This window comes from Pelobates fuscus, chromosome 12 (assembly GCF_036172605.1).
Source record: "Pelobates fuscus isolate aPelFus1 chromosome 12, aPelFus1.pri, whole genome shotgun sequence".
Taxonomy (NCBI): domain Eukaryota; kingdom Metazoa; phylum Chordata; class Amphibia; order Anura; family Pelobatidae; genus Pelobates; species Pelobates fuscus.
In genome coordinates this window covers 120,673,899-120,698,587 of record NC_086328.1, presented here as the reverse complement: position 1 = coordinate 120,698,587, position 24,689 = coordinate 120,673,899, and the positions used below count along the sequence as shown (strand labels likewise).

General features: G+C 41.5%; 2 protein-coding genes across 2 annotated transcripts in view; one reads left to right on the top strand and one right to left on the bottom strand.

Moving 5' to 3' along the window:
* LOC134578876 (catalase-like) overlaps positions 1 to 2,936 on the top strand; it is a 32,682-nt gene extending 29,746 nt beyond the window's left edge. The window contains exons 11-13 of the mRNA XM_063437957.1: positions 389 to 496; positions 1,281 to 1,367; positions 2,613 to 2,936. Of these exons, the coding sequence (XP_063294027.1) occupies positions 389 to 496; positions 1,281 to 1,367; positions 2,613 to 2,645 (228 nt within the window). The 3' untranslated portion in view covers positions 2,646 to 2,936. The remainder of the gene's footprint in view (positions 1 to 388; positions 497 to 1,280; positions 1,368 to 2,612) is intronic.
* Positions 2,937 to 12,177: 9,241 nt separating this feature from the next.
* Positions 12,178 to 24,689, bottom strand: part of ELF5 (E74 like ETS transcription factor 5) — a 28,963-nt gene continuing 16,451 nt past the window's right edge. Inside the window, exons 3-8 of the mRNA XM_063438750.1 lie at positions 23,653 to 23,886; positions 21,321 to 21,371; positions 15,367 to 15,429; positions 13,578 to 13,643; positions 13,088 to 13,283; positions 12,178 to 12,543 (exon numbers count right to left, since the gene is read on the bottom strand). Of these exons, the coding sequence (XP_063294820.1) occupies positions 12,459 to 12,543; positions 13,088 to 13,283; positions 13,578 to 13,643; positions 15,367 to 15,429; positions 21,321 to 21,371; positions 23,653 to 23,886 (695 nt within the window). The 3' untranslated portion in view covers positions 12,178 to 12,458. The remainder of the gene's footprint in view (positions 12,544 to 13,087; positions 13,284 to 13,577; positions 13,644 to 15,366; positions 15,430 to 21,320; positions 21,372 to 23,652; positions 23,887 to 24,689) is intronic.

Genomic DNA, 24,689 nt, shown 5'->3' with positions numbered 1-24,689 from the left:
CTAATCTGTGAATACAGAATAGTCAACATTTCAGTGCCAACAGTATCTGTCCGTCTGTTTGTCCATCCATCTCTCCATCAATATCAAAGTACTACATATGGCCACATTTCCTGAATTTTGAGTGTGTACTTACATTATGGGTTGCTAGTAATAGAATGGAGTCAATCTTTCTGGTCCCCTAGGCACAAGGCAACCAGTGGAGGCATTGCTCCAGGTATGCTTTTACTTAGGAATATGGAGGAAACAAGGCAAAGGTCCCCCTTTGTCCACACCATCAACCACCAGATGTTATTACTCCAGGACTAGTACATTTAACACTTGGGGAATGCGTGGATGAACGTTAGTAGTAAACGTGTTTATTTTTTGGTTTTGTGCTTTAACAATTCAGGTTAGAACTTTCTACAACAAAACGTTGAGTGAGGACGAGAGGAAGAGGCTGTGTGAAAACATTGCCCAGAGCTTGAAAGACGCTCGGCCATTCATTCAAGAACGAGCGGTGAGTAACATTTTTTTGTAAATGACACCGATGAAGCAGGGAGAAGCAGTGCAGATAGCGATGGCTAATGTATGTCTCTTGATACGAAAGTGGTGGACTCGAGAGAGAGAGAATTATAGAGGAAGTGAGCCTTTAGATTAGGCCAGTACGGCATTCTAATCACTTTCTTTATTATTAGTTAATTAATTAATTATTTATTGTATCCAATGTGTGTTGTATCTTGTTTTCACAATGCACATCTTTTTGGGAAAATGTCTGGCTCTCCTTTATAGGAGACTTTGAACACATAATGGGGTTCTTAATTAAACTCTGAATTTTCGCAAATTAAATCTGAATGTAAAAACAGTAACTGATCGGGAAAAAAATTCCCAAACTAAGCCATAATCACAACATGGCAATTTTTGCATTGATTTTTACCATAATTTATTTGTTGACAATTTAGAGTTTAGTGAATAATCTGGCCAGCAATCTTTTACAAATGGGTTTATTTACCTAAAAAGCATCTGTGGTTAAATGAAAACAAATTGTAGCTAAGTAATAAAAATAGCAGCTATTATAGAATTCAAGTTTAGCTATATTTTACAATGTGGATGTTACACTATTATTTACTAATTGATGACGTCTGCTAAACTAATGGTAACTGACGAAAATCACAACTTTTTTGGTTGGAAGAGCGTAGTCGGTAGTTAGGACAGTCCTGCTGAATCCATAATGTTTCGGAAGACTTTATAGACTCTACGTATCTTGACCGACAATTAAACCATAATTTTTTGCTTCTTTCCAGGTGAAAAACTTCACAGATGTTGATCTCAATTTTGGTGCTCGTATCAAAGCGCTACTTAATAAATATAATGCAGAAGAAGGAGTAAAGGTACGGAGTCTTTAAAGTAGAATTTCCCTCCAGCTTGTCTTGGTTGAAGTGCAAAGGCCAACTTTAGAATTAATTATTTACAGCAGAAAATTTGCATACGAAAAAATATCAAGGAATTTAACAGGAACTGCCAAATCTGTTGAGGATATGTTTAGGCAGAGCTGTAGAACCGTGTGCAGTGACGGTCAAAGGAAATCAAGTCTCTCTTTAGAGGGGCAAAGGTTTAAAAATAATATCAGGAAGTATTACTTTACTGAGAGGGTAGTGGATACATGGAATAGCCTTCCAGCTGAAATGGTAGAGGTTAACACAGTAAAGGAGTTTAAGCATGTGTGGGATAGGCATAAGGCTATCCTAACTATAAGATAAGGCCAGAGACTAATGAAAGTATTTAGAAAATTGGGCAGACTAGATGGGCCGAATGGTTCTTATCTGCCGTCACATTCTATGTTTCTATGTTTCTATGAGGTTTGTCAACTAGTAGTGTTTATTATGTAGAACATTGCGTAATGTTTGTAAATGTGTTAATAGGAGACCATCGGGGGCAACATTCTAGAGCAGTGTTGGGCAAAAGGTTAATCCTCAAATGTTGTAGAACTACAACTGCTACAACTGCCATTATGCTTTATCAGCCTCTAGAATAGCAGAGCATCATGGGATTTGCAGTCCTACAACATCTGGAGATTTACATTTTGCCTACTTTTGTTCGAGAGCAGGCATAGGCAACCTTCAGCACTCCAGATGTTTTGGACTACACCTCCCATGATGCTTTGCCAGCATTATGGGTGTAAGAACATTATGGAGGATGTAGTCCACAACATCTGGAGTGCCGAAGGTTGCCTATCCCTGTTCTAGAGCAATCACTACAGATATCCGTCCATTGTTTTTCATTTGTTTTTTTAGGTTTTGTTTTTTCTTTTGGTTAAAATTTTAGAACTTTGCCACAGTTTCCTATTGGCTCTTTTTTTGCAGGTACTGTCCTGTAAATTATTTTTTAAAAATGGAACATTAGTTGATGGGGTTCCAAACTAGTTCAATATCCTACAAATAGGATTATAAATATTACTTATCTATTAATCCTCTACCACTAAGAAACGCTCTGTCCCCACTGGTGGTTGTATCCTTCAGAATCCCCTGTGACAGGGGATTTAATGAGCAGATACTCAATATATCTAAACTACATTTGTTGTCCTTTAGAGCAGATGCGTGTAATAACTGTATTTTCTCTTCTCACTTGACTTTTAGGAGCCAGTTAACAATTATGTTCGATGTGTGTGACGTTAGCACGGGGCAGTCCATCTTCGAAGAGTCTTCTTGCAAAGTTTGAGGGGCATTATGACTGATTTTAACCCCTGCACTTCTGAAGAGCTTGCATTCTCTGTTGCATTTTTTTTCTTCTTTTTTTTTCGGCTGAACATAGAGTGTAATTATCTAGTAATAAAATTTACCTTGACCCATTTCTTCTGCCAAGAGATCCCATTCTGTGCATTGGCCGTTGGTCACTAGATTTAGACAAATTCACCAGCTAATGGTCTGCTGCATCGATGTTAATAAAACACTCCACTGATTTGTTTTTTCCTCCCAACTATTTAGTGTATAGATAACCCCAAAGAAAAAGTGCACGTATATTTCCTGCATATTTTTTCCTGAAAAGCTGCAGATCTGCTGTCCGAAGCCCTTGCAATCCCTCCTGAAATGACTCATTAAGAAGGGGAATGGGAATGCGCACTAGCACAACGCGCCTGCCACTTTCATTAGCTCTGTACAACTAATGGAAAAAGGATAAAATCACCCTGGCTGTCACTCGGAGAGGGTTCTATCCCCAGTTATAAAAATACAGATTTCTATTAAAATTGACATCTTTTAGGAACTGTAAAAAAATTGCAGATTCCAGACACATAAAGCACCTCAGTACGCTAAAAAGAACGATATGTCTGGAGTTCTCTTTTAAAAGATATATTCATCGTACAGAGTCTGTCTGAAGTAAAGGATGCTGATTGACATAGCTATGCATACAGTTTTATAACACCAATTCAGACCTCTATCTGTATTAACAGAGTACAGCTACAGTGCATGCATTTATAAAATCTGGAAGACTCTCAGAGACCCCTGTATTTAAATATGTTATATTGCATGTGCAGGACCTCACCCAGCTATCAAATCACAACAACCTCATCCTATTTTTTATATTTGACTCTCCTTCCATAGAGCAGCTTACCTGTATCTTACACATTACAAGGAAACCCATCCCTCTCTGTGTTATTTCATAGCAACATGCTTGCTGACTGTAGATTTGGGTAGCTAGTGGACCTCAATATGAAAAAGCACTTTATCAGGGCCAATCAGACATCCTTCATCAGACACTCATAGGCAGCTGCTTATTGGCAAATCAGGCCCTGCTTCTGTCGAGTAAACTCGTTCCTGTGTTTTTCCAGCACGCCATGTGCTTAAGTTTTACAGGTCACACAGTTTCGTTGTGAGGTCCAGGTCTACACAGCAAAAATCTGTTTTGTCTAAAATCCATGGCAATGGCTCAGGTACTCACTGTAAGTCATCGGCAACTGGCCTGCAAAAAATACCCTGTCTACAACCCATTAAACTGCTCTAGCAGGAGCTGCTGTGATATCAGATGTTTGAAATGCTTGTCTGTGCATGTCGTCTGTGAGGGTCACTTACAAAGGTGTGAAATTCCAGCAATTCATAGTGCATTTCAAATTTTACACCAAACTAGCTATACTGAAAAATAGAAAGAACACGGGGAGTTTTTTCAAATTCGCTCATTTAGACTAAAATTTTAAATTCACTTTGAGTTACCAAAAATTCACACTTTGCTGAATAACCGTGTGTGAATCTGGAAAATAAATCGTTTGGTGGCAAATGTTATTGTCCAGTAAGCAGTCGTTCAATACATTGATGAGTTCTCGTTATTTGCTATGCGCGGTTTGTGAATCCCAGCCACTTGAGCAACTGTGGACTCCAACTCAGACACCTTTAGCAGGTCATGAAGGCACTTAGTGCATACCTTCCAACATTTGAAATGGACGAGGAGGGGCTGTTTAATTTTAGGGCTGTGACTGTTCTGAGAAATTCTAGGTGACTTTTATAACAATTTATGTAATTAAAATTTAATTTATAAAAAGAACAATGTATCTTATTTGCACAGACTGATTTCTAAACACATTTATTGTAGTTTAAAGACACATTACAGGGAGTATTATTGCTGTTAAGCTCCTTTTTATATACTCAGACACACCAACAAAATGGAGCTCGTAGAAAAAAAAGGATAGATGGATTTAGGCCCTAAATATGGGCCGTCCCTCCTAAATATGGACAGTTGGGGGGATATTAGTGAACACATTTCATGCTTCTCATATATATGTATATTCCGTTGTAACTGCTGCTCTGTGCGTCTATGTGTTATGGTTGCCGTAAAGTAATATTTAATTGGAATCAATACGTTTTACAAATAAATGTATACACTTTAGCTGTTAGATTCCCGGCTGGCCAAAAGCATCCTTTTACCCATCCGAGATCGATAAAACGAATACCAGTAAGTTGGGCAATAGTAAAATCTGGATCACAGAATGTACTTGAAAACTACATGTACCTTTCCTGGTTAAACACTTTCATAATGGTCAATAAAAAGTGCGATGGACACTACAGAGATTCGATCAACTAACACACAATTCTAATGAATTGAAAACTGAATTGCAAAATGTTGGCAAATATAGCTTTGGATTTGGAAAAATTCTGCACCTACTCTTGTCAATAATTGTGTACATTATACAATTCCATTTTCAATTTGCTAGAGTTTGATGTTTAGTGAGTGGCGTCTTGCAGACTCCCCTTGATCCATAAAGCATTGAAGTATTTTTTTATAAACTCAGCTGATTAAACCAGGACTGTGGCAAACCTGCTCGCTGTACATGTTATTCAGAAATGTCAACGTATTGATCCCACAGTATATATACTGTAATCAGACATGTTGCTGTCTTATTGTATACATTGTTTATTCTTGTTACACGCATTATCCTGTGTTACCCTTTCTGGTGTACTATGCCCTACTGGGCATTGTGGGGATGGTTCCCCCTCTAAACTCGCTGTTAAACCTGACATAAAAACGGTTTACCTTTTAAAAAAAAAAATATTTTTAACATTGAATCCAGAGGTGGACGAAGCTCTTGGTTTTCGCGGCTCCTTTCTACGTCACTGGGGCCGCGTGCGGTACAGTCCGAGGTTTCTCATAAATCTAATCAATTACCAGCTCAGAGTGCGTGCGTGCGTGCGTGCGTTCTGAGCTGGCAAGGGAGGGAGGCGGAGGAAGTGGGTAGAAGGGAGGTTTAAAAAAAAGAAAAAAAGCGATGCGCACACAGGCGCGCTGGCAACAGACGTAATTTGTGCACAGAATTGACATTAGGAAACCTGGAACTGAGTTCATGTGTGCTAAAGGTACAACTTGCTCCTGGCAAATAATTGCTAAAAACTGAATATGTGCGGTGTTTCAAGTTAAAACACTGCATATACTGACACCTATCAAGTGGTCATGGTGGTTGGAGTAACCCTCTGGAATGCTGGGTGAAAGGGCACTTGTTCGGTTAAAATGTACTTTGTCTCCATCTACTGGTCACACAAAATTTGACAACCATTATTTATTATTGGAGTTTCCCTTGCATTTCTGTGCAGGAATTTTAGGAACAAACTAATTAGTACGTTTTAGAGGAATTAAGGTGACATTTTAGAACAAAAGAGATGGCACATGACATCCTCCTTCTATGTTCATGTCAAATGCAAGAAATACAATACAGACATATAAAGTAGAGCATTGATACAAAAAGAACTTCAACATTCTTCTTCTGGAATTGAGACTTGTCTAATCATGGAATTTTATGTGTGAAACAAACCCTACAGGCCATTGTGCTCTGCTGGTTTTCTAACCGGAATAATTCCTAATCCTTAACTCAAGAACTTTTTAGTTTTCGCCAAATGTAATATCATTTCTAAAGTACTTTTCCATTTTCCCCAATACCAGCTATACTAAAGCTAAAATTAGCCTATTACAACCAGTTTCAATCTAGAGCTCCTCCCCACCCATACAAACCCTCTGACTTCTAGAGAATTTACGTTTGTCTTCCCTAGCCTACTTGGGATGGTTTGCATGAGATATAAAAGCCGTGAGAGTATGTTCCTCTTGAACACACTGAGGCATCCAACTCATGATACATACAACTTTCCCAGGACTTCAGATCCTCCTGTATGATCCGAAGGAGAGTAAGGAAATTTCCATGATACAGTTGATCGGGATCCCTATGGATCCAGATCCCCAGATACTTGACCACTTCTGCACATCTAAATATGAATTGTCATCTCAGTCTAGCCGAGTTTGTGGCAGAGACCGTCACATTCAGTATCATTTATCTAAATTCAATTAGCCAGATTGCCATACTCCAAGAATAATGACAGAAGATTAGGGATAGTTATTCCTGGTGACTCGTGAAAAACATCATATCGTACACATACGTGGCTACTTTAAGGGGTGGGGAGGAGTTCCATACTCTCCACCTCAATCCCTCTAATGCCATCATTCTTCTTAATTGCCTCCAATAAAGGCTTCAATTGTAATATGAAGAGGTGCTGCGAGAGTGGGCACTCCTGGCTGGTGGACTGGATTTGACAGAACGCCATCCACCCTAATCCGTGCCATGGGCATGAGTACAATGACCCCAAGTGCATTGCTGGGCCAAACCCCACGTGAGTCAGTGTCTCCATAATAATAGTCCAGCCGGTTAAAGGCTTTTTCGGTTGAGAGGAGAGCTTGCTCTACATCCAGCTGTATGCATCAGATGCAGCCTCCTTAAAGTATTGTCTTTCACCTCCGTCCCGGGCACAAACCCCAGTTGATCTGGGTGGACTACTTCTGGGATTATACTTTGTATCCTCATACTGAGGTCTTTGCTGAAAAGGTTGAGGTCTGTATTCAGCAACAAAATGGGTCTCTAGCTGGAGTACAGACACTGGTTCTTCCTTTCCTTGGGTAAAATCGTGATCTGTCTGATTTGCATGTGCCTTAAAACTTGCCTGAAGATGGGGGAGCAGCAGCTCTCAAAAATGTCTTACAGTATTTAAGGGTGAGCCCGAGTCCATTGCCATGCCAGTTTGAGAAGATTTTAGTGACCATTCCAATTCCTCTCCCGGATTAGAATCCTCTAGGGCGTTAGCATTCTCTGACGATGGATCTTTCCTTGAAGATTTGATTGACAGCAAATGCATAGTTTTTTTTACAGTTGTTATTGTTATTGTTGCTTGAGTCTTGTGGATAGAATGAACGTGGCATTGAGATCGACTTTTGACACGCTAGCAGGCAGCCGCATTTATTTGAATATTCATAGAAGAAGCGTTTTAATTTCTGAAAAAATTAGCCATTGTTTCTGCGAGATCAGACCATTTAACCAACTACGTGCCAGGACATGGTCTCGAAAGACAATCCTGTCTAACAGCAGTTTGATCTCAACTCCCTGTTCCTGTTTGTGGATAGCACTTTGATGAGATATCCCCTAATGAAACACTTCCCATATGACTGCCTTGGGCACCTCATTAGCAATTTTTTTTATAGTTTATATAAAAGATGCAGAATTTTAAGAGTGAACAAGGTTTTAATTCTCAAATTACCCTATTTTATTATGTATCATGATAGGTTGTGCCAATTTCGCAAAGTTACGGCATAGCAGGTAATCACAGGCTGAGGTTTTGGTAAAAGTAAAATTAAGTAGTTGTTTTTTTTACTTTTTCTAATAATCTTCTAAAGTGACATTCTAAACACCATAACCACTACACTGGCTTCCAGGTGCCTCCAATGAGGAAGCATGAACTTAGACTGGAATAACTGTGGGTAGTCGAGAACCCTAACATGAGTCTGACAAACATTACACAATCCAGCCAACATATCTATGGCTAGCAAAATTACAAGACAGTTGTTATGGTAATGCAATTTCAGGACCAAACTTTTAATACTGGTGAAGGTACTTCTTGTGGCCCGTGGACTCAATTCTGTACATACTATTACTTGTACATAAACCAAGCTTGTTTATTGTATACATTTATTTGCAGGCTCAATACAAGTATTATTCACAAAAAAAAAGTATTCTGTATTCACATTTTTACAAAATATTTTACATGTTTTTTTTTCAGGAATGTAAGAAAAACAACAAGCTGTGATAACTTTAGAATTGACATAGGAAACCAGTCAAAACATCTGGGAAAAATATCAAGCTTTGCTAAGTTGGAGAGTTCTGTAGAGAATTGTAGAGAATTTTGGAATTAAGTTCTTGAGCTGTTAAATGAATAATCTATAGCAGTTTTCATACCTTTATTTCCTTTATGTGTGCTACAACTGTATAATACTTCATATGTTGCTCAGCTATGTCGTCTGAGTACAGCAATGTCCCCGTATGTACCTTTGCCAGATATATGTGATAATTGAAGGAGCACATTTGAAACACAGCCATTCCAGTTTTTTTCAAACTTAGAATTTTTACGCTGTGTCCAGGTCCCAATTTGGAGTATTTTAGCAGGTTATATATTCCAACTATCCCATAAAGGCATACCATTTCTTAAAGAAGACATCCCAGGGTATTTCAAAAGGCATATTTTAAACGTTAGCGTGGGATAATTTTTTAGCTAGTTTGTTCCAGGTTTAGTGGTAATTAGCATTTTTTATGCATTTTATTTTTACTTTTTTAAACTTTTTTTACTTTTTAAAACTTGTTTTTATACTTTTTTGTTTACTTATTACATTTTATTTACTTTTTAAAACTTTCTTGAAATTTCTTTTACACTTTTTTTTATAAACTTTTTATTTTTACCGTTAACCCCTAACTAGCAGTAAGCAACACTAGCAGTAAATTTCCCATAACTTCCACCCACCCCAGCTAGCAAAATATATAATTTTAAAATATTTGAATTAATTAATGAAATAATTTGAACCTCTGAGGGTTAAAAAAAAGTTAACCCTCAGGGGTTAAAAAAAATAAAATCAGATTACAGTATAATACTGTGATCTGTATTTTGATCACTGTAGGCAGTGGTCAACTGGCAGGGAAGGGGTTCATTTTTATTAGGACTGGGTAAAGGTGGGTGGGATTTTTTAAACCTTTTTTTTATATCTTTCTTTTATTGAGGCATAAAATTATTCGGGTACAGAATAAAGAAAGGGAGACAATAATGCTTCATACACGATGGGAAATCATATTTCACTATACATCATCTCCAAAAATTGTGAGCCTCTTTTTTTTTTTAACACAAGATAAGATGAAGACAGAACGATTAACAGTGAGGAAGTATTCTTGTGAGGAGCGTTTCCCAAAGCTGGCATATGCTTAATTTAAATTATCACAGGCTAGGCATTTTTGAAAGTAGGAAGGTAAACTTTTTTTTAAATGTTATTAAAACATTTAAAAAAAACTTTTTAATAACTTTTTAAAGCTTTTTTAAAAAAAAACTTTTTTTTAACGTTAACCCCTAGCTAGCCTAACACTAAATTCCCCAATTCCCCACTAACTTCCACCCACCTCAGCTAGCTAAATATATAATTTTAAAATGTTTTTTTATATTTATAATTAATTAATAAAATACATTTAACCCTTGAGGATTAAAAAAATAAAATGTAAAAGTTAAAAAAAATTAATCAGATCACAGTAAAATGTAGTCCCTGCCAATTGGTCACTGTAGTGAGTGATCAATTGGCAGGTAAGGGGTTTATTTTATTAGGAGAGAGGGGGGTGGGATTTAACTTTTACTTTATTTTTTTACACAGGGAGAAGATCAGCAGCACTGATCCGTCTCCCTGCACTTCAAACTGAACGTGGCAGCACAGGGAGGCGAATCAGAAGTCCCTGCAGCACATGTGCTAGCTCTGACAGCCTGTCAGAGCGATCACAGCTGCAGGGACAGCGCGATCTGGTGCTCCCGGTATCCGAGGCAGACCGGAGGAGCGTGAACCCCGCGATTGCATCGATCTGTGGTTAGTTTTAGCGCATGACGGACCGGGTCCGTCCTCCGGCGTTAAGTGCTTCCCCAGCATGACAGACCTGGTCCGTCATCCGGCGTTAAGGGGTTAAACTTTAAAGTATGATTGTTTTTCTGCTGTAAGAAATAAAGCAAATGTTGATTATTTTTAAAGGAACACTACAGAGTTAGAAATATAAATATGTATTCCTAATGCTCTAGAGCCCTGGTAACATTTTAGGTCCCCTAGCCCCACCTGCAGGGCATAAAATAGGCCTTTTACTTGCCTTTTCTCCCCAACAACGACAGTCTCCGCACTGCCTTCCTACCTCCTTGGTTGAGATCATCAAGATGGATGATCTCAGCCAATTAATTGTATTTTCATAGGAATTCATGGAAGGCTAGTGCACAATTGGCTAAACGCCACACCAATTGCATGGTTTCTATGAGACCATCTAATAAAAAAAGTCAAGTTTTACTCAGCTATTTCAGAGGAAGCGCCCCCTAGAGCCAATTGAGTAACAGCCACTAGAGGGATTTAAAGTCTACAAAGAAAACAAGAACGACAATGTTTTCACTTGTAGGGTTAGAACAGGGGGAGGGGGAGGGGTGGGGAATGGCACCCATATAATTAATTTAGATGTAATAGTCTGGGTTCCCATCGAGTTCCTTTAAGTACTGATAAACAGATCATTGTTATGATTTGTTTATCAAATTAATGTATAAGTATAGTTTTTTTTTTTAGAAAATCATATTCCAGTACAAGTTATGGTGCCTTGGTACCCTTCTCATTGTATACAGTGAAACCGTTTTCAAATGGTTTAACTTATTACCTGGGTTCCACTGAGCGCTGCTTCCAACCCCCTCTCAGCAGCTAGGAGACCTGGAAGCTCCTGCTTAGGAGTTTGTATTAGCCTCCTGAGTCCTGCACCAGATTAACTCTCTTAGCCAATGAGCTAAACCCTGCACTGCGTGGTTTATTTTCTAGAGCTTCGGCAAGAGAATAGGCAGTTTGACAACTTACAAAAATGGGTGGGAAGGGTGTCAAGGCACTGCAGGCACCATAAACACTACAGAACACTCTAGCAGTTATGGTGTCTGAATTGTTCCTTTTAAATTTGCATTCTAAGAACTCATACGTGAGCCTTTGACTCTCTTCTTCATGTGAACTGACAGTGCATGATTTTGTTCTTGCAATATATAGAATTCGTATGATGCAAAAGGGAAGTCAAGTAGGGATCACAAAATAACTACTTTAATTAATTGATTTCTCTACTGTTTTATATGAAGGCTATACACTGCCAGGCTGCACTTTCAATGCACTACCCATCAGAATTAAATATATGTGTCAAGAAAAATATGGATTTCACAGGTCTACTGCCATCAAAGACACACATTCCAGTTCTAAGTCCATCAACTACAGGTATAGGATAACCTGAAACAGCTGCACTTCACATAGAGATTAGTGTCCAGGAATCCCAGATGGACTTGGCAACCCCAGATGTAACAGATGTGTTCATTACAATGTAACTCTAAAAGCATTGTACCTAGGGGACTAAATGTCTTACTCAGTTGCTGTTTGATGCAATTCCATTGATTAGACCCTGAAAGTTATTAAAAAAAAACGACACCAAAGACAGAATATATTAAAATGATTGCGTCGCCATAGCTCTCAATGACCCCTTGAAGAAGTGCTAGCCTCCTTACAAAATGTAGAATTCATGGATGTGGATGTTTTAACTTGCAGGAGAGGAGGTAGCAGGTGTGACCTTAGGCTAATGGTTCCATGGGCAGACCTTGATTGGCTAATTGGCATTATGACCCTGGCTACCCGCCTGTGTTATTAAATGGGTCTTAAAAGTGCTTAATTTACTGTGATATTTTTGGTTAGTACTTACAAAGCATAAATTATAAGCCAGAATGAGTGCTCATGAATCCTTTCCTTGCGTTAGGAAATCACATTGGTGGTATCCAATATCGTAGAAATATAGTTACTGATGAGGAGGTTCTCGGCCCAACCAAGTCCAGTCCATGTTAAAGTTTATAGCATAAAATGCTTAGCTTCAGACGAGACTTTTTCAGGATCTTTTGTCAGTGCCAGCCATAGGCATTCTTCCCAAATTTGTACACAAGCCGCCTATCCACGCGCTCCAAGATTCCAGTCTTATAATAGTGCCTGCACACAAAGCAGAATCTATGTTAAAAAAAAACAATTTCACAAACATGCACACACTACTAGGGAGCGATTGGGGTTTTGGCAAAACTAATCCATAAAAGGATTGATCCGCCTGGAATACTGGCAGGTCAGCCGGGCATAAATGCATGCCAGGCTGCCTGCCAATAAGCCAGGTCAGTCAACACCAAAGTGGGACACCAGGGAATAAAGTTGGGATGGCAGGGCAGGAAATGAAAATTGAGACTGACCAAAAAATTAAGATTGTCCTTCTGAAATCAAGACTGTTGGGGGAAGAGGGGGCATGTGAGAATGTGATGGTGAGTGTGGTCATGGAGTCCATATTGACTTTACTGGACCTAGATCAAGCTAAAACCTAAAAGTGTCACTGTACTCAAGGAACAACAAAACTACAGATTTTGTCAGAATCCTCACTGGAATAGAATGGTGGAAAGTCTAAATCCTGAACTGATGGATGTCTTGAGGTCTTTGTTGAGAAGACCAGGTCTAGGATTCAGATCTTTCAAAGGAGATCAGTCATACCCACCGTAGAGCTCTGCTGAGCTTTTCATAATTCATCCTGTCATTACGTTTTCTTTTGCCCCACATTTTGGCCAGTGCTTCTGACTTCACAACACGGAAGACTCCTTGTTCCTGGTCTTCCCAGTCCAAAATCCCATCATTGTCATCAGGTGAGAGGAGGATGTCTCGCAAGAACTCCCAAAGGTGGGAATTGTGCATCCCTAAATAGGAGAAACCACTTAAGATGAGAAGAAACGCCTGAAAGTTCTTGCCTTGGTCAAAATCACTGAAATTCATAAACTTGATCCCCAATATCATCAACCAACTTCCGCCAAGTAAGAACTTACTCTCAGGTGAGTTTATCATACTGCTCTGGGTTACAAATCCCACCATATATATCTTGCAGTCTGACTTGTAATTATGGCTCTGAACACCTATTCTGCATGAGAAAGGTGACCCGATCCTTCCCTTTGGAACTTTGAAAGACACTTTTCAACGTTTTTGTTTGTTCTTACCTGGCCGATTGTGAGGTAAAGATTTATGCTTTTTTGTTGCTTCTTTCAAAACAACTTTTTTTTCACCTAAAATACAAGGAAATAGTTATTAGTTCCAGACTTCGCAAGCGGGATTATGGTTAAAAGTGGATTTTCACTGGCTCCCTTCATGACATGGAGCCGAAGATGCGGGGAGCTGCTGTACAACGTGCTAATGACTAACTGCCTGCTGCATATACAACAATTGATTGATTGAATTGATAGCGTAGTTTGATTAACCCCTTAAGGACACATGACATGTGTGACATGTCATGATTCCCTTTTATTCCAGAAGTTTGGTCCTTAAGGGGTTAAAGCCGACAACATCTCTGTTTGTTCCTTTCACATTACCTGCAAAAGTTTAGTTAATAATGTGCTTAGAGTTTATATTTACTGTTTTTTAATTCCTCGTCTTCCACTATCAGCTAACACCCAGTGGCACCACTGCTACACACTGAAACTTGCCTGCAATGTTTCTTATGTTATTTTCTTTTATTTGAGTGTCTGTCTGCTAGTGTTAAATGTTTTTGTTTTTTTAGACCCAGTGAGTTCTTCTATATATCTTGAAATGTAACTACAGTTACCTCTCTCTCTCTCTGCTTTACCTACATAGAACGATGTTCCTGATGTAATTGTAATAAATTACAAAAAGTGCTGCTGTCGTTTACGTCTTTTGAGAAATGTCTATGTATCCTTGCTTTGTTATACGATGCACTACAAAAATAAAGAATGTCAAAAAAGCAGATTTCATACTGAGATTAAGAAAATAATAATAAAATAAAAAATAAAAAAAACATCATAAAAATAATTTTTAAAAATATACTAAAATGTTTTAAAAATAAAACAGGCAAGTCAGGATTTTTAGGAGCACTTATGCAGATTGAAGAACTTTAATGTTTGGTTAATGGGTGTGAATGTATTGGGTTAAATTCTGGTAAATTTGGGCAGATCAGGTGTCTGGACAAATTCACGAAAATCTACCTGAATTATGTAATAACTGAACCACTCGATGCCGAACGTATTCTGAATTCCGCCTACAGCAACAAAGAATAGATGATTGATGGCTAGGGCACAGTCCCTGAACTTGTTTTTATTCACAGATGAAATGAGAAGTCAACAATGGATGAATAAACAGGAGGAACCGTATTTATCTCTATTACTTTCTTTTACTCAACTTGATTTGTGAAAATGCTTCTATCAGTGTACTGCAAAAAACACCCAATATTATATCATATCTATGTCGTTTTGCAGCACAGTGATTGCCCCATTTTCACATATTTCTGGTTCGTTCTTCTGATTCGGTTCCCACACGGAAATTCCACCAAGCTGAACCGACATCTGGCTGAAATTCTAGTGTCCCGAATAAATTTTAATCTTCCAAAAAAATAGTTCAAAATCCAAACTGCACTCATACATATGTGGAGACCTGGGTGCAACTGAACCAAGGGCCAGCACCAAGATAGTTTGTAGTCAAAAAAGAAAAAAGGTCCAGGCACTTCAAGACAATGTCCAGCAGCAACGTTTTGACCAAAAGGTCTTTTTCAAGGGCAAGTCTATTAATTACGTTTAATGTTAATTTTTCACAAGTCGTAAACACACATTTAGGAAACCTAATGGATAGGTTACGTGATACTAAAAAACATATGACAGTTCCCCCTTAAGTAAAATATGTTTTAACTCAAGTACCCATGTTTTAAGATGGTCGTTCCAAAAAGACAAATATTAACTATTATCAATGAACAAATATGAGGAAGGGATCCTGGACTTTTACCTTGGATAGTACGGGTATGTTGGTAAGGTGGATGGGCTTCTGGAGTTGTATCAAGAAACGTATCTAAGAGAAGATTAAAATCACACAGCAACCCATAGATAAATTAAAATCTATATTTAATTGATTAGAACTTAGAAACAAATGGTTAAGGAAAGACAACAGATCTGCATTAGTGATACAGTAGGACCCCTGAATCCGCGGGGGAAACATACCAAGTTCAACCTCTGCGGATCCCTGAAATCATGGATGTAGCAAACACTATGTATACTTGTATATAAATAAAACATTATCATTGTGTACAGTACAGTGCTGTACATGATGATATAGTTAAATGTATCAATTTGGCACAGTTAGACTGTGATACCACGAGTGCTGACAGGTAGTGATGTCCCGAACTGTTAGCTGGCGAACACATGCGCTGTTCGGTCCGCCCCCTATTGAGTAAACTTTGCCCCTGGCCTGTACCTCACGGTCAGCAGACACATTCCAGCCATTCAGCAGCAGACCCTCCCTCCCAGACCCTCTCACCTCCTGGACAGCATCCATTTTACAGAGTAGGGACAGTGTAGCTGCTGCTGATTTGATAGGGAAATTGATAGCTAGGCTAGTGTATTCAGTGTCCACTACAGTCCTGAAGGACTCATCTGATCTCTGCTGTAAGGACAGCACCCCAAAAAAGCCCTTTTTAGGGCTAGAACATCAGTCTGCTTTTTTTTTTTCTGTGTAATGTACCGTATTTATCGGCGTATAACACGCCCCGGCGTATAACACGCACCTCATTTTAAGAAGGAAATTTCCCCCCCTCCCATAGTATTCTCCCCCCCCTCCCATAGTGTTCCCCCACCCTCATCCCATAGTGTTCCGCCCCTTTCCATAGTATTCTCCCCCCATCCCATAGTATTTTCCACCCCCTCCCATAGTGTTCCCCCCCTCATCCCATAGTGTTCTCCCCCCCTCCTATAGTGTCCCCCCCTCCACTTGTCCCATAGTGCACTTTCCCTCCCCTTGTCCCATAACTACTTACCTGTCTTGAAGCATGGGCCGGCTTCACAGCGCGCACCGCGGTACAGGAACTTACATTTCAGGTTCTGGTTTCCGGCGGGACTGAAAGGAAATGTGCACACGGAGTGCACACTTCCTTTCAGTCCCGCCGGAAACCGGAACCTGAAATTGAAGTTCCAGTACCGCGGTGCGCGCTGAACACCGGCCCACGCTTCAAGACAGGTAAGTAAACCTTCACATTCGCTCCATAAGACGCACAGACATTTCCCCTCACTTTTGAGGGGAAAAAAGTGCGTCTTATGGAGCAGAAAATATGTATATCGGCGTATAACACGCACACATCATTTGCCCCCTATTTTCAGCGAGAAAAAGTGCGTGTTATACGCCAATAAATAAGGTAATTGCAGTTGCCTGCCTGCCAGCCAGCCTGTGTGTCAGGCTCGCAGCGTATACTGTGCCCATTTGCCCAGTGCCACCACTCACTCACTGGTGTCCCAATAGCTTGCATTTAACAAAAAAAAACTTTTTGGACTGTAATATAATAGCAGTCAGTTTCCTTCACTAGTGTGCGTTTCAGGGCCTGCCAGGGCACAGTGTCACACCAGTGCAACTCATATCTGGTGTAACAGTAGTGTACATTTAAAACAAATAAAATAAAATTTTGACTGTGATAAATGGAATAGCAGTTAGTTGTCTGCCAGCGTGTGTGTCAGGCTCACAGCGTATACTGTGCCCACTTGCCCAGTGCCACCACTCACTCACTGGTGTCCCAATAGCTTGCATTTAACAAAAACAAAACTTTTTTGACTGTAATAAAATAGCAGTCAGTTTACTTTACTAGTGTGCGTTTCAGGGCCTGCCCAGTGCCACCACTCACTCACTGGTGTCACAATAGCTTGCATTTAAAAAAAACAAAAACTTTTTGGACTATAATATAATAGCAGTCAGTTTCCTTCACGAGTGTGCGTTTCAGGGCCTGCCAGGGCACAGTGTGACAGGCAGAGGCAGGCCACCCCGCAGGGGCCGTCGTGGTCGTGGTTCTGTGATTCCCTTTGGCCCTAGAATAATGCCCAGTGTTCAGAGGCCACGTACCCTGAACTTGAAAAGTTCTGAGGACATAGTTGACTGGCTAACACAGGACACCCAATCTTCTACAGCTTCCGCTCGCTTAGCTTCGGGCACCTCTCAAGTTACCACTCGCCCACCTGCCGCCACCACCAACACTAGCACCACAGCCGCTTCACTTGGTATGTCAGAGGAGTTATTTACACATCAGTTGGAAGAAATGAGTGATGTGCAACCATTATTGCCAGAGGATGTAGATAACAGGGATATGTCTCAGTCAGGCAGCATTACACTCGTACGGTGTGATGATGATGATGTTGTACCCACTGCTGCTTCCTTTGCTGAGTTGTCAGATACAAGTGAAGTGGTTGATGATGACGCTGCATCCGTGGATGTCACGTGGGTGCCCGCTATAAGAGAAGAAGAACAGGGGGAAAGTTCAGATTGGGAGACAGAGAGAAGGAGGATGAGACGAGTTGGAAGCAGGGGGAGGTCGTCGCAAAGAGCTAGTGGCACAGTCATACAGCATGCATTGGCACCCGGGGTCAGCCAGACAGCACGCCAATCAACGCATGCTGTTGCCATCACCAGAATGCCGTCATTGCAGAGCTCAGCAGTGTGGCATTTTTTTGTGTGTCTGCCTCTGACAACAGTGATGCCATTTGCAACCTGTGCCAAAAGAAACTGAGTCGTGGGAAGTCCAACACCCACGTAGGTACAACTGCTTTGCGAAGGCACATGATCGCACATCACAAACGCCTATGGGATCAACACATGAGTACAAGCAGCACACAAACTCAAAGCCGCCATCCTCCTCCTTGTCCAGCATCTCCAGCCACGTTAACCACTGCTGTCCTCCTTGCCCCCTCTCAACCATCCGCCCCTCCGTCTCTCGCCTTGAGCAGTTCCTGCTCATCTGCCCATAGTCAGGTGTCTGTCAAGGACATGTTTGAGCGTAAGAAGCCAATGTCACAAAGTCACCCCCTTGCCCGGCGTCTGACAGCTGGCTTGACTGAACTCTTAGCCCGCCAGCTTTTACCATACAAGCTGGTGGAGTCTGAGGCGTTCAAAAAATTTGTGGAAGGTACCCGGCCAAAATTTCTTTGCACAAAAGGCAATCCCCAACCTGTACTCGATTGTGCAAAAGGAAGTAATGGCATGTCTGGCACACAGTGTTGGGGCAAGAGTCCATCTGACCACTGATACCTGGTCTGCAAAGCATGGTCAGGGCAGGTATATCACCTACACTGCGCATTGGGTAAACCTGCTGACGGCTGCCAAGCATGGAATGCGTGGCTCTGCAGAGGAGTTGGTGACACCACCACAACTTGCAGGCAGGCCTGCTGCCACCTCCTCTACTCCTCCTACTCCATCCTCTTCCATAACCTCCTCAGATATCGACACTCTGAGGAGTGATGAACCCCTTGACTACTGGGTGTGCAGGCTTGACCTGTGGCCTGAGCTATCCCAATTTGCGATAGAACTTCTGGCCTACCCCGCTTCAAGTGTCCTGTCAGAAACGACGTTCAGTGCAGCAGGAGGTATTGTCACTGAGAAGAGAAGTCGCCTAGGTAAAAAAAGTCTAGATTACCTCACCTTTATTAAGATGAATGAGGGATGGATCCCGAAGGGACTGACAGTGGGGATACATTCGACTAAAAAAGGCCTGATGAGGGGGACTACTTAACACACCACTCCTATCTGGTGGCACATTAGATTGCACGCGCAGTGCCCCAAATTTGAAGCAGGAGGACCGACCAAGCATGTTTTTCCATCTCCGCTTCCTAAAATCGATGCCTTATATACACGTCCCCTGATAAGGGACGTAACAGGGATTAAACTGATAAGAATAGTACTACTTAACACACCACTCTTATCTGGTGGTACATTAGATTGCACACGCAGTGCCCCAAATTTGAAGTAGGAGGACCGACCAAGCATGTTTTTCCATCTCCCGCTTCCTAAAATCGATGCCTTATATACACGTCCCCTAATAGGGGACGTAACAGGGATTAAACTGATAGGAATAGTACTACGTAACACACCACTCCTATCTGGTGGCACATTAGATTGTATGCGCAGTGCCCCAAATTTGAAGTAGGAGGACCGACCAAGCATCTTTTTCCATCTCCCGCTTCCTAAAATCGATGCCTTATATACACGTCCCCTGATAAGGGACGTAACAGGGATTAAACTGATAGGAATAGTACTACTTAACACACCTTATAATAATGCAGAGAGAGGCAACACAGAGAGAGGAGTCTGAAGAAGAGGAGTCAGAGGAGGAAGGTGGCTTTGAGGAGGTGGAAGACCAAACACAGCAGGCGTCCCAGGGGGCTTGTTGTCACCTTTCGGGGACCCTTGGTGTTGTACGTGGCTGGGTGGAGGAAGAGACCTTCAATGACATCAGTGAGGACAAGGAACGGGACATGGCTAGCTTGGTATCCAACCTTGTGCAGATGGGGAGTTTGCGGTTGTGCAAATGGACTGTTTGCGGTTGTTTGCGGTGCGTTAAACGGGGAGTTTGGTCTGTCACTGTGAAGCGGGCGTAACCCTTACACTACCTGATCGATACAACATCATAGCTGATGTTTTAAAGCAGGTTATTCCAAACAATTTAGGAATGTTAGGTGATTTATGCCCTTTATGGATTAAAACCAGACTCTGCATCAACTATGTAATTTTCCATGGGAGTTTTGCCATGGATCCCCCTCCGGCATGCCACAGTCCAGGTGTTAGTCCCCTTGAAACAACTTTTCCATCACTATTGTGGCCAGAAAGAGTCCCTGTGGGTTTTAACATTCGCCTGCCCATTGAAGTCTATGGCGCTTCGCCCGGTTCGCCCGTTCGCGAACATTTGCGGAAGTTCGCGTTCGCCGTTCGCGAGGCGAAAATTTGATGTTCGCGACATCACTACTGACAGGACTGTGCGAGAATTGATCACACGTGGTGATGAAAGCTCATATGGTCCCAGAACGGTGTACAATCAACACTTGAGTGAAACAGCGGATACAGAGGTATCACTATAGAAAGTTTTAAGATGGTATAGAGCAAACCAAACTCCCAATCTTCACAGCCCAGACTGAGATTACCTAGACCAGGGGTAGGCAACCTTCGGCTCTCCAGATGTTGTGGACTACATCTCCCTTGATGCTTTGCCAGCAATATGGCTGTAAAAGCATTATGGGAGATGTAGTCCAAAACATCTGGAGAGCCGCAGGTTGCCTACCCCTGACCTAGACGTTCTTTAAGATATGGAGATAATAACTGAGGATAGTAGCCATTTTAAAGATTGTCATTCCGTAGTCTCATCCTTTTTTTTTTTTTTTTTGCATTAACTTGGCTTCCCCCAAGTTAAAAGGGTAATCCAGATGTGGACCCCGTGCTCACTGTACCTAGAGGCATATCAACTACACCTCACTGACAAGGCAATAAAGAAGGCCGAAATGATTGTCGGGGTTGCAGTATCTCTTGTGCAGAGGAAATTTCCTGACAACACAGTTCTAAACTGCCCTTATGGGTAGGATCAGTCTGATATGTCTTGTAGCTGGTTCTCTCTGTAATGGCGCAAGTGAGCAAAAACTATTTTAAGACCTGAGCGGGGATTTACCGAAGGGCAAGCTATCGAGTCTCTAAGTTTTATCCGTTCTCAGAGTTTTCATCCTTTCTTTTTTGCTTTAATGTTATTTTTGTATTGTTGGCAATAAAGCAGCAGAACACAGCTGTCTTACACGTGAAGTAATATCAATTAAACTTTTCTGGGTTAATTACCTCAAAACATATTGAATCCATTTAACTTTTAATTAAAACATATCCCCAATCCTACAAGGAGTCTCAGATCATAAAACAATAAATAGGTCATAAATGCCCTAAATTCATTTACTTACTATCTCCACTGGACGGACTGGAATTTTCGGGGCTGTTTAGTAACGAAACTCCTGAAAGACAAACAAAAAACAAAACAAACAAAAATAACAAAAAGTCAAATATCTATTTATCTATGGATTCATATAGCACATAAACAGATCAAGGCCTAGCTCTCTAATATACATAGAAACATTTTTTTGGACAGAAATACACATAATTGGGAATAAATATGTGGTTCCGTACCAAAGTATCACACCCAATAGATAACAGAACAGTAATGTCTTCTTCTTATTATTATTCTTCTTATTTTATTACTTATATAGCACCATCAGATTCCGTAGCGCTTATCATTGGCTGTGCTGCTGTTTTTTTTTTTTTTATATATTTTATTAGAAATATTTCCACATTATACAACTGGTTCATAGTATGATAACTGGTATGTTGTCAATGAACATCTTACATTGGTTCTTATTATAGCATAACGAATACAATATTAGTACGTTTTGTACTTATCAGTCTCTGCAGGTGGGACTGCGTTCGTTGCTTGCTGTCGGGGGTTTGTAGTCGCAGGGTGGCCTGAATGTGTCAGTTAGACTGTCGTCTTGTGTGTAACTAGTGTGTCTGTGTGTCATATTCTTGCATGATAGTGCTGTTTTCGCTGTTAGTGACTAGGTGTTCGGCGCAGTGTTGCCGTCGCCTATGTACAGGTGAGTAGGCAGCTGTCTAACCTGTGTATGTGAGGTCCCTCTTTAGCGTCTGGGAGACCTAGTGTGTACAGGGCCTATCTGTCCAGGTCGTCCCTGTCAAGGATGTGGAGTAGATCGTGTCCCTGTGTCCTTTGGTATACGGGTAGGTCCCGACTCTTTCGAGTTGGCAGCTCCGAGGTTCAGCTTCTGCAGGAAGGCTCTTGGATCTTCTGCTGGGGTTAGTATGAAAGTCTCGGGTCCCCGTGGTACTATCAGTGATCCGTCGTCTCCCCAGCGGTACCGGATCATGGTGTCTCTTAGTTGCCTTGCAGTAGGGGCTAGGTGTCTTTTTGTTGCCAACACTCCAAATGGTAAGTCTCCATATATGGACACTGCTCTGCCTTCATAGATGTTCCAAGAGTTCTAGACCTAGACATGATGGCGGTTCTCACTGTGTTGTCCCTGGTGGTGGCTATAACATCTCTTGGTGCTTGGGAGGGGGCAGTCGCGGCTTTTCGGATCCTGAAGGCCATTGTTATTAGGTCCTTGGTGTCATTTCTGGCGAGGAGTGAAGCCACTACCCCCCTGTATATATGGGAGCAGGGCCTCCTCCCCAACTCCTTCTGGCACCCCTCTTACCCGTATGTTCCTCTTTCTGTGCCTCGTCTCTAGGGTGGTCACTGATCGTGAGAGGTCTCTGACTTGCTGTGCCAGGTCCTCCACTTGTTTCTGAGTGGTTGTTATTTGTTTTTCATGGGTGCAGTCTTTCTGTTGTACTTCCACGATTTTGTGCCTGAGTTCCCCTATTTCAGTTTGAGCCTCTTTGAGATCTGCCTTCCAGACCCTGCGTATCTCTTGTATGAGGTCCTTCATGTCTCCCTTAGTGACTGAAGCAGAGTCATCTTCAGACTCCACTTCTGATATTCGATCATCCGACTCTGGGGATGTGAGCTGCTCCCTGTCTTCTTGGGATGCCTCCGAGTCGTCTTCCGCACAGTTTGCTGCGGACACCATCTTGGTTTGGGCTGCAGCCGCTGGCCTTTCAAATGATAGCCTGATATCAGGCTGTTTTTGAGCCTCTGGGGGTTCTGGCCTGTGTGTGCTGTTTGGGCTCCGTACAGGGAATTATTTGAGGTTTCTGTCTGTTCGGGTCCGGAGCTCCTAAGACACGCGTCCGCTCTCTCGCGTTGCCGGCCACGCCCCCCCCCCCTGCTGCTGTTTTTTTAATATATCCCATAATATTTTTCATAGAAGCCGCTCTGCCATTGGTTACCTATCATTGACTTTGACAGGACTCATTGAAATAATATATTATAATTCTAAGGACTTGGTTGGATCAGACATTAGCTGCCCCGAAGTGACTACTTGTGGTATTGAAGGCAAAACAAATGAAACATAAAATATATAATAGTAATATAGTTCATAGAAGCCGCTCTGCCATTGGTTATCTATCACTGACTTTGACAGGACTCATTGAAATAATATACAGTATTAGAATTCTAAGGACTTAGTTGTATCAAACATTAGATGCCCCCAGTGACTACTTGTGGTATTGCAGGCAAAGCAAGTGAAAATAAACTATATAATAATAATATTGTACATATATTATACAGTGCAAAGCCTGACTGGCTGGTTGCGCAAGACAGTAAAATTCTCTCACACTAACCATTTGTGCGTATGTCTTGAAGAAGGCTGTATAGGTACTGTCCGCACAACCCTGCAGCCTCTATGAAGTCCTCCTTGCTCATACTGCAGAGCTGCACCCCTGGCACGTTGAAGTGAGGGAATGATATGCACGTAGCGTCCAGCTTGTAACTGTCACAGCAATACTGCAGCCAATCACACACATGGTGCCGAGTCCAGTGTTCCGGGGAAAGTAAAGACCACAGAGTTTGGACGCCTGGGACAGAATTGGGACAGAGTTAGAACCCCGGCCAAACTATGAGCATGGTACCCCTCCTGAGATAAGTCATGCATACTGTAAGTGCTCACTGGTAACATTAAAGGGGATTCATTACTTTTCTGAAAGTGACACCATTGCTTAAAACATTAAAATTAAACGATAACTTGTGTTAACTGTCTTTCACTTAAGGCTTTGTTAGATGTGAACAGATTTAGCGACAGACATTACAGTCCAGTTCACAGCCAGGGCAAACACTGCACTGGGGGAGGAGAGACAGAAAGCGCTTCTCCAAATGTTATGTTCAATGACGGAAAAGGGCAGAACATATAAAATGGCCGTGATGGAGCCAAGATGGAGGCACTCAGGTCCAGAATAGAGCAGAAGAGATTACTACATTTAATTTTATTTAATTTTTACTTTTTACACCTCACAAACACATATTTGTTTAACATGGGGATATATAAAAATAATATTAAAAGTCATGGGAAGTAAAGGTCCCCCTTAAAGCAGAACTGTCACTGTTTACATAATTTGCAAAAACCCCTGACTGTGACATCGCCACTGGGGGTCCGGTGGCCGGGGGGGCAGGCAAAGGTGAGTTTTACTTACCTGATCCTGTCCCGCGTGGGCGCCACCATCGTCTTCTGGCCACTGATCTTGCACAAGAGTACAGCATTGAGGTCTATGGAGGATCCCACGAGACTGCGGGTCCTCCATATATAGAGCCAATTCCCTGCAGCAATCACTGGTGACGGCTGGGGGATTGACAATTCTTGATGGCAGTAGCTCCGCCCAGTGTC